General features: G+C 41.8%; 1 protein-coding gene across 1 annotated transcript; it reads right to left on the bottom strand.

The window, feature by feature from the left end:
- Positions 1 to 235: 235 nt before the first annotated feature.
- LOC130505861 (uncharacterized) lies at positions 236 to 2,019 on the bottom strand. Its single transcript, XM_057000467.1, has 2 exons — positions 322 to 2,019; positions 236 to 265 (listed from the first exon to the last, which is right to left on the bottom strand). Exons 1-2 carry the CDS (start codon positions 2,017 to 2,019, stop codon positions 236 to 238), a joined length of 1,728 nt encoding a protein of 575 aa, XP_056856447.1.
- Between the last annotated feature and the right edge of the window lie 8,359 nt (positions 2,020 to 10,378).

Here is a 10,378-nt window from a genome sequence, read left to right as displayed (position 1 = left end):
CTCCAAGAGTTCATTGATCTGCTTCTGAAGTTCCTTAGTCTCTACAGGGTTAGTCCTGTAAGCTGGCCGATTGGGTAAGGTAGCTCCTGGTACAAGATCAATCTGATGTTCAATGCCTCTGATGGGTGGCAATCCCACTGGATTATCTTCTGGGAAAACATCTTTGTAGTCCTGCAAAAGAGTTTCAATTTCTGGAGGAATAGACATTGCTTGATTAGTCTCAGTTAGTTCACCCTTACAAAGCAATAAAACCAAAGCAGGGTGGCTAGCCAAAGCATTTTTAATATCTCCAGAAGTAGCCATTAAGTTAAGCTTACTTACCTGCTCAGCCTCCCTTACCAGTAAGGCCTTTGCTTCTTCTTTCCTACGCTTGAGGGTGATCTGATCTTCCTGGACCTCTTGTGGTGTTAAAGGTACCAGTGTGATTTGCTTTCCTCCTTGTAGAAAAGAATGCCTATTAGTGAAGCCATCATGAAGTGCTCTCTTGTCATACTGCCAAGGTCTTCCCAACAAGATGTGGCTGGAATCCATAGGTAACACATCACAAAGGATCTCATCTTGATACCTCCCAACAGAGAGGGGCACTTTCACTTGCTTGTTCACCTTCAACTCGCCTGTATCATTCAGCCATTGCAGCATATATGGGCGTGGGTGTTTTTGAACTGAGAGACCAAGCTTCTCCACCAGTGTCTCGCTAGCAGCATTGGTACAACTTCCTCCATCAATGATCAAGCTGCAAACTTTATCCTTGATTAGACACCTTGTATGAAACAAGTTCTCCCTCTGCTCAGTTTCTTTGGATTTGGCTTGAACATTCAAAGCTCTCCTGGTAACCAGCATCTCTCCCTTAACAGGGTATTCTACATCCTCTTCATCAGATTCTCCCTCAGGCTTCTCATCCTCAGAAATAACCTCTCCATTATCTAGAACTATCATGATCTTCTTACTGGTGCATTCACTAGCATAATGGCCATATCCTTGACATCTGTAGCACTTGATGTTCCTGGTTCTGGATGGTGGAGTGGTTTCCTTGCCCTTGTCATCTCGGCTGGTTGTGGTACTGGTTGACCCACCACTCTCCTTTGGTCGGCTGTAGGCTTTATCATCCTTAGCATAAGATGATTTGGATGCAGAACTAGTAGGATAGCGAGTGTTACTTCTCCTCTTGTTCTGTTGTTCAATAAGAATAGCCTTGTGTACCATCTCTTCAAGAGTAGCATAGTCTTGCATCTCCAGCCTGTCTTGGATGTCCCTGTTTACTCCATCTAAAAACCGAGCCATAGTAGCTTCCACATCCTCATCAATTTTGGCTTTGATCATGAGTGTTTCCATCTCCTGGTGATACTCCTCCACACTCTTAGAGCCTTGAGTAAGTTTCCTGAGCTTCTTGTGGAGATCTCTGCCATAATGAGCAGGTACAAATCTAGCTCTCATAACCTCTTTCATCTCATGCCAAGAAGTTACTTGTTCATCACCATCTCTTCTCCTGATATTTGAAACATTCTGCCACCAGTTGATAGCATAGCCTTCAAATTCAGTAGCAGCAAGTCTTACTTTCCTCTCCTCAGTGAGCCTTTGACATTTGAAAACAGATTCAATCTTTTGCTCCCATTCCAGATAGACATCAGGATCAGCTTTTCCTTGGAAAGATGGAATCTTAAGCTTAAGATTTCCAAAGTGATCTTCTCCATGAGGGCGCCTGTTATTGGCTCTGAGAGGGCGTTCATCATCTGCATCTTCAGCCCACTCTTCTTGCTCATCAGCTACCACAGCAGGGGCTGCTCTCCTAGCACGTATGGGCTGTCTTGCAGCTACTTCACGGATCCCTCCTGCTCCAGCTACTCCAGCTGCACCTGCAAGTTCATTGTTAGGAGGAATAACATGAGCATATATTTGTTCAGCATGCCCTTGTAGTTGGCGTGTAACTTCAGCAATCATAGCTTGGAATTGCAACTGATCAAGAGCAATTCGCTGGACTGGCTCTCCTGCATTGTCTCCATCACGTCTCTCTTCAGCCATCTTCCTGCAACAAACTCTTAACAATGGGTTAGTTTAATAAACCCTCTCTCACTCAGTTTACTGCCTGTGCTTGCTCCCTTACTTTCCCAAGAGTTCAGATTAGATCAAAGCTCAATCACCTAAGATCTAGCTACAACCTAAAGTGATTAGATAGAAAGTATTAAGAGATTTAGGCACCAGCTGGCTTTACCACCCTTAGCTGGATTTCTCTTCAGCTTATGTTTCTTTTTTTTTTTTTTTGATTTGGATCAGAGATCTCTTTTTTTTTTTTTTTTTTTTGATTCAAGGGTTGGCCCAGCCGGCTTACAACAGATAGAAAGAAAAGAAGTGTTTGGTGGTGATAGATGGTTGACACGAGCAGAGAACAAACCTAACCTCCAAGGGGCTCTGATACCACTTGGTGCGTCCCTTATAAGCTAGGAAGCTAGGATCTCTTGGATGGTATGGTTAAGAGGGTGATCAGGGAGGTTACTAACACTCCTTGGTCGATGGACTTCTCTTCAGAGCAGTGGAAGGCTCCAAAGATGTTTAGCTACTCTCTAGACGCAGGATAACCCTGTGTAGTGTCTGAGATGGATCACAGTAGATTACTCTACCCTAGATGAAGGTTCAATGTTCTTAGGCTGAACAGAGAAAGCACAGAAGCAAGCAAGCAATTTGCTTAAGGTTTTTCTTTGATAAAATTGTCTAAGTTTCAACCAAAAGCGGCTACAAGCTTATAAAGCCAAAATATGTCGCCAAAATAAAACCCAAGACCTAACCAGAATGGTTTGATCTAATCCTAAACGAAATTGGTTTAAAATCCTAATTAAAATTGGTTTAAAATCCTAATCCTAACCCAAATTGGTTTAAATCAATTACATAATTGAAACACATTAAACCAACATGCTGGCCCTTCTTTTCCCACGGTTTCTCCCTCTTCCTTAGGCCTCACGAGTTTGGCTAAGTGTTAAATGACCTCCTGATGTGCTTTGGCTCTAGCTCTGGTCGTTGGTCCAGTCCAGAATGTGACTGGATGCTGTTGCTCCCCCTGCTTCTCTGAACTTGAGATACTCATCTCCTGGTTAGATGCACCTTTATCCCCTAGTACAGGTTCAATTAGCTCATCCTCCTCTGAGTCTCCTTCCTCCATCAGCTCCCCATCAGTATCACTCAGCTCCTCATCAGTAAGCTGCTCATCCATGGTCGTACCAATATCCCACCTTCTATCCAGATGATTCTAGATTTGCCTGTTCGGACATATGCCATTATCTTCATGATTCTTATCAAACCAGGATGAACCACGATCTAAGAAGCTTTATTTGGAACCACTATCAGTGGAGAATAACCAGGAAGTTGAATAAATCTCATAGGAGTTGTGAGTAAGATGATATCCACTTTCTATCCAGATGATTCCAGATTGGCCTGTTCGGACATATGGCAATATCTTCATGATTCTTATCAAACCAGGATGAACCACGATCTAAGAAGCTTTATTTGGACCACTAATCAGTGGAGAATAACCAGGAAGTTGAATAAATCTCATAGGAGTTGTGAGTAAGAAGATATCCCACTTTCTATCCAGATGATTCCAGATTAGCCTGTTCGGACATATGGCAATATCTTCATGATTCTTATCAAACCAGGTTGAACCACGATCTAAGAAGCTTTATTTGGAACCAATAATCAGTGGAGAATAACCAGGAAGTTGAATAAATCTCATAGGAGTTGTGAGGAAGAAGATATCCCACTTTCTATCCAGATGATTCCAGATTAGCCTGTTCGGACATATGTCAATATCTTCATGATTCTTATCAAACCAGGATGAACCAATATATAAGAAGCTTGATTGGGAACCACTAATCAGTGGAGAATAACCAGGAGGTGAATAAATATCACAGGAGTTGTGAGTAAGAAGATATCCCACTTTATATCCAGATTGATGTGATCATGGACCAGCCAACTCATGAAGACAATGTGATGCTAGATGAGCCAGCTGCTGAAGATGTCTTAACCATACCAGAAGGTCCTATTACTCGTTCAAGGAGTAGACAACTCAAGAAAGCCATTGGAGGATTACTCATGATAGCCTGGAAGCAAGAAGAAGGTCTTGGAAGAAGCTTGATCAACCAAGACACACTTATCACCATTCAAGCGACATCACCATCAAGCTGATCATCATCTAGGCAAGTGGCTTGGTGTACTCTTTTTCCCTTAGATAGTTTTGTCCCACTGGGTTTTCTATCTAAGGTTTTTAATGAGGCATCAAGTTCACTTACACATCTCCTAGATGATGTATCATGGGTGCATCTCGGATGCATATTTATCTTATGTTATATTTTAGACTATGGTTTCTTTTTATTTCCTTTTATTTGAAACACAAGGAGTATGTTCCTTTATTTGAGCTTGTGCATGTACAAGTCTCAGCCTATATATATGTTGTGTCCGCAAACCCTAATACCTATCAAGTTATCTTTTCACAAAACCTTTATCTCTTGTTCTCTCTTCTTCTTGTTATCAAGTCGGCGAGTGATCTTGTTGGTGTGTAATATCCAACAGCCCAAGGATCTCTTCTTCGGTGTGTCATATCCGAACTAGGCATCTAGGAGTATCAAGAGCACTTTCACATCTCTTGTGTCACCATTCATCCCACACCCCTTGAAGAACTTGAGTCTCTGATTCGTCCTTGCAAGGATCTATCCCCCATATAACCAGAGAAGCATCCTAGGAGTGTATCAAGTGGTATCAGAGCAACTCTGGCTAGGGAAGTTGTTGTTTACTCGATTTTTCTTATAGATCTGTTCATCTATTTCATCACTATTGCTAGATCTGTGTATGTTTGTCTCAGAACTGATAGATCTAAGTATTTCGACTAGGATTTCTAAAGAGTCCATTCATATTCTTGTTGTCTACGGTTTTGAAACTTCTAGATCTATAAGTTGTTTGTGTTTGCTTGATTCGATCTGTTCTTATATCCATAGATCTGTGATTGTTGAGTCATATCATCATTTGTTGAACTTGATCTATTGGTGTAAGTGTGGAAAGAGTTTTTAAATTCAAACCTGATCCGTGTTGCTCAAGTTCTATCATCATTTGTTGTTTCCTTATTTGAATCTATTTAGTTTTGTTTTGTTTCTTGAACTATTTACTGGTTGCTTCTTTTGTTTATCTCAGGTACTATGGCTGGAGATGAAGAAGAGGATGCAGGTGTTAGTCTAGAGCATAAAGCTTTGCTTGAAGCTTTAACTCGCCGTATGCACACTATGATGGAAACAAGATTGGGTACCTTCCGCGAAGAGCTTGATGCTCAGTCTTCAGAACCTAGACGTGATCCAAGGCAGAACCGACGAGAACCGGCTAGAAGAGAGCATGATGGTTCAGAAGAGACTGACAACTACTATGAAAGAGAACGGCACAGCTCAGACTCTAGACACAGCAGCCGTAGCAACCGAAGGCACAGGCGTGAGCATCGTCCACGCAATGAACTAGCTGGATTGAAGCTAAAAATCCCTCCTTTCCATGGCAAGGCTGATCCAGATGCTTATCTTGAGTGGGAGAAGAAGATTGAGCTAGTTTTCAACTGTCAACACTACACTGAGCTTAAGAAGATTCAAGTGGCTGCTACTGAATTCTATGATTATGCCTTGAGCTGGTGGGATCAGTTGGTTACAAACAAAAGGCGTAATGGTGAGTACCCTATTGAGACTTGGGCTGAGATGAAAGCTGTGATGCGCAGGAGGTTTGTGCCAAACCATTACCATCGTGATCTCCATCAAAGACTAAGAAAGCTCACACAAGGATCACGATCAGTAGAAGAGTACTTCCAAGAGATGGAGTTGTTGATGTTGAGAGCTTGCATATCAGAAGATAGAGAGGCTACTATGGCTCGGTTCCTTGGAGGACTTAACCGTGAGATACAAGACAATGTAGAGATGCAACACTATGTTGAGCTAGAAGAGATGCTACACAAAGCGATTCTGGTGGAGCAGCAAGTTAAGAGAAAGCATCAGTCACGAGGAAGCTATGGCACCAGCAAGTATCAGCAGGCTAAAGATGAGAAACCAGCTTATCATAAGGATAATAAGCTTCAGCCAAAAGAAGATACCAAGCCAGGCAGTACTATCAGCAAAGACAAAGGGAAAACTGAAGCTACTTCTTCACGAGCCAGGGATGTCAAGTGTTTCAAATGTCAAGGGCGTGGTCACTATGCTAATGAGTGCACTAACAAGCGAGTCATGATCCTCTTGGACAATGGAGAGTATGAATCTCAGGATGAGAAGCTTGAGGATGATCAGGAGCTTTCAGATGAAGAGTATGAAGAAGAACCAGTTCAGGGAAGATTGTTGGTTGCAAGAAGGACTCTCAGCTTGCAAAATAAAACCGTAGAGCTTGAGCAGAGAGAGAACTTGTTCTACACACGCTGCATGGTTCAAGGGAAGATATGTAGCCTGATCATTGATGGTGGGAGCTGTGTTAATGTTGCTAGTGAGACCATGGTGAAGAAGCTTGGATTAGAAACTCAGAAACATCCTAAACCTTACCGGCTGCAGTGGCTTAATGAAGAGGGTGAGATGAGAGTATCCACACAAGTCTCTGTACCATTCTCCATTGGTAGGTATGAAGATGAGATTCTATGTGATGTGATACCAATGGAAGCAAGTCACATCTTGCTTGGTAGGCCGTGGCAATTTGATAGAAAAGTCACACATGATGGCTTTGCAAATAAGCATTCTTTTGAGTTCAATGGTAGGAAGACTACTCTGGTGCCTCTGACTCCTAAGGAAGTGCATCAAGATCAGTTGCAGCTTCAAAAGAAGAAAGAAATCGATCTCAAACCAGAGAAGAACAAGCAGCACAACTTCTATGCCAAATCTGGTGATATCAAAAGATCTCTTCACTCTAACCAGCCTGTTCTATTGCTTGTTTTTAAAGAAATTCTTTTGAATCTAACTGAGTGTACACCGGTGTATCCGAGTGAGATGTTAGCTCTTTTACAGGAATTTGGAGATGTATTTCCAGAAGAGAATCCCATAGGTCTACCACCTATCCGTGGGATTGAGCATCAGATTGATTTTGTGCCAGGAGCTACTCTTCCTAACAGACCAGCATACAGAACTAATCCAGTGGAGACTAAGGAGCTACAAAGACAGGTTGAGGAGTTGATGGAGAAAGGCCACATCCGTGAGAGCATGAGTCCTTGTGCTGTACCAGTGCTCCTTGTACCCAAGAAGGATGGAAGCTGGCGCATGTGTGTTGATTGTAGAGCAATCAACAATATAACAGTGAAGTATCGCCACCCTATTCCTAGATTAGATGATATGCTTGATGAGTTGCATGGTTCTAGCATCTTTTCTAAGATAGATTTGAAAAGTGGATATCATCAAATTAGGATGAAAGAGGGAGATGAGTGGAAAACAGCCTTTAAGACTAAGCATGGTTTGTATGAGTGGTTAGTGATGCCCTTTGGCTTAACTAATGCTCCTAGTACTTTTATGAGATTGATGAATCATGTGCTTAGATCCTTTATAGGATTGTTCGTGGTAGTGTATTTTGATGATATCCTTGTGTACTCTAAGAGCTTAGAAGAGCATATAGTTCATCTTAGGACTGTTCTTGATGTTTTGAGAAAAGAAAAGCTCTTTGCTAACCTCAAAAAGTGCACTTTCTGTACGGATAACTTGGTCTTCCTAGGTTTTGTTGTGAGTGCAGATGGAGTAAAGGTGGACCAGGAGAAGGTAAAAGCTATACAAGAGTGGCCAATTCCTAAGACCATAAGTGAAGTAAGAAGCTTCCATGGGTTAGCTGGTTTCTACCGACGATTTGTGAGGGACTTTAGCACCATAGCAGCTCCTTTGACTGAAGTGATCAAGAAGGAAGTCGGTTTCAAATGGGGAGAAGCACAAGAACTTGCCTTTCAATGCCTAAAAGAGAAGCTTACTCATGCCCCTCTTCTCATACTTCCTGACTTTAATAAAACTTTTGAAATAGAATGTGATGCCTCAGGAATTGGTATTGGTGCTGTGCTTATGCAGGAAAGAAGACCCATAGCATACTTCAGTGAAAAACTTGGAGGAGCAACTCTCAACTATGCTACCTACGACAAGGAACTCTATGCTTTAGTAAGGGCTTTGCAGACCTGGCAACACTATCTATGGCCCAAGGAGTTTGTCATACACACTGATCATGAATCTCTCAAGTACCTCAAGGGCCAGAATAAGCTCAGCAAGAGACATGCAAGATGGGTCGAGTTCATTGAAACCTTTCCTTATGTAATCAAATACAAACAAGGTAAGGAAAATATAGTTGCTGATGCACTATCCAGAAGGTATACCCTCTTGAATACTCTTGATGCTAAGTTGCTAGGATTTGAACAACTTAAAGATATGTATGCAACTGACTCTGACTTTCAGGAAGCTTATAAATCGTGTGAGAAGTATGCTGCTGGGCATTACTTTAGGCAGGATGGGTTCTTATTCTATGATAATAGACTGTGTGTGCCTAACTGTTCTTTAAGAGATTTATTTGTCAGGGAATCCCATGGAGGAAGTTTAATGGGACACTTTGGTATTGCCAAGACTCTCAAGGTTTTGCAGGATCACTTCTTTTGGCCACACATGAAACGAGATGTTGAGAGGATCTGTGGGAGGTGTGCAACTTGCAAAGCAGCTAAGTCAAAGATCCAACCCCACGGTTTGTATACTCCTTTACCTATTCCTACTCACCCTTGGAATGATATATCTATGGACTTTGTTGTCGGATTGCCAAGGACCAAGACAGGTAAGGATTCTATCTTTGTGGTTGTGGATAGATTTTCTAAAATGGCACACTTCATTGCTTGTCATAAGACTGATGATGCTTTACATGTTGCAAACCTGTTCTTTAGAGAGATTGTGCGCATTCATGGTATGCCTAGGACTATAGTTTCTGATAGAGATACTAAGTTTCTTAGTTATTTTTGGAAAACTCTTTGGTCTAAGCTAGGTACTAAGCTATTATTCTCTACTACATGCCATCCACAAACTGATGGGCAGACTGAGGTAGTCAATAGAACTCTTGGAACTCTCTTGCGTGCATTCATTAAAAAGAATTTGAAATCATGGGAAGAGTACTTGCCTCACTGTGAATTTGCTTATAATCATGCCCAGCACTCTGCATCTAAGTATTCTCCTTTTGAAATTGTTTATGGGTTCAATCCCATCTCTCCTTTGGATCTAATGCCTTTACCTGAGTGTGCTAGGATCAGTATGGATGGGAAAAAGAAAGCAGAGATGGTGCAGCAGATCCATGAGCAGGCTAGAAAGAATATTGTTGAGAAGACAAAGCAGTACACTAAGAAAGCAAACAAGGGCAGGCGCGAGATGATCTTTGATGTAGGAGATATGGTGTGGGTTCATTTGCGCAAGGAGAGGTTTCCCAAAGAAAGAAAGTCCAAGCTTATGGCGAGGATAGATGGCCCATTCGAAATCATCCAGAAAATCAATGACAATGCCTACAAGATTGATCTTCAAGGTAAGTATGATATAAGCAACAGTTTCAATGTTACTGACTTGATTCCTTTTGTGGCAGATGAGCTTGATTTGAGGTCAAATCCTTTTCAAGAAGGAGGGGATGATGTGATCATGGACCAGCCAACTCATGAAGACAATGTGATGCTAGATGAGCCAGCTGCTGAAGATGTCTTAACCATACCAGAAGGTCCTATTACTCGTTCAAGGAGTAGACAACTCAAGAAAGCCATTGGAGGATTACTCATGATAGCCTGGAAGCAAGAAGAAGGTCTTGGAAGAAGCTTGATCAACCAAGACACACTTATCACCATTCAAGCGACATCACCATCAAGCTGATCATCATCTAGGCAAGTGGCTTGGTGTACTCTTTTTCCCTTAGATAGTTTTGTCCCACTGGGTTTTCTATCTAAGGTTTTTAATGAGGCATCAAGTTCACTTACACATCTCCTAGATGATGTATCATGGGTGCATCTCGGATGCATATTTATCTTATGTTATATTTTAGACTATGGTTTCTTTTTATTTCCTTTTATTTGAAACACAAGGAGTATGTTCCTTTATTTGAGCTTGTGCATGTACAAGTCTCAGCCTATATATGTTGTGTCCGCAAACCCTAATACCTATCAAGTTATCTTTTCACAAAACCTTTATCTCTTGTTCTCTCTTCTTCTTGTTATCAAGTCGGCGAGTGATCTTGTTGGTGTGTAATATCCAACAGCCCAAGGATCTCTTCTTCGGTGTGTCATATCCGAACTAGGCATCTAGGAGTATCAAGAGCACTTTCACATCTCTTGTGTCACCATTCATCCCACCACCCTTGAAGAACTTGAGTCTCTGATTCGTCCTTGCAAGGATCTATCCCCCATATAACC

This window comes from Raphanus sativus, unplaced genomic scaffold (assembly GCF_000801105.2).
Source record: "Raphanus sativus cultivar WK10039 unplaced genomic scaffold, ASM80110v3 Scaffold2642, whole genome shotgun sequence".
NCBI lineage: Eukaryota > Viridiplantae > Streptophyta > Magnoliopsida > Brassicales > Brassicaceae > Raphanus > Raphanus sativus.
The sequence above is the reverse complement of the archived record's forward strand: the minus strand, read 5'-3'. Positions and strand labels throughout refer to the sequence as shown.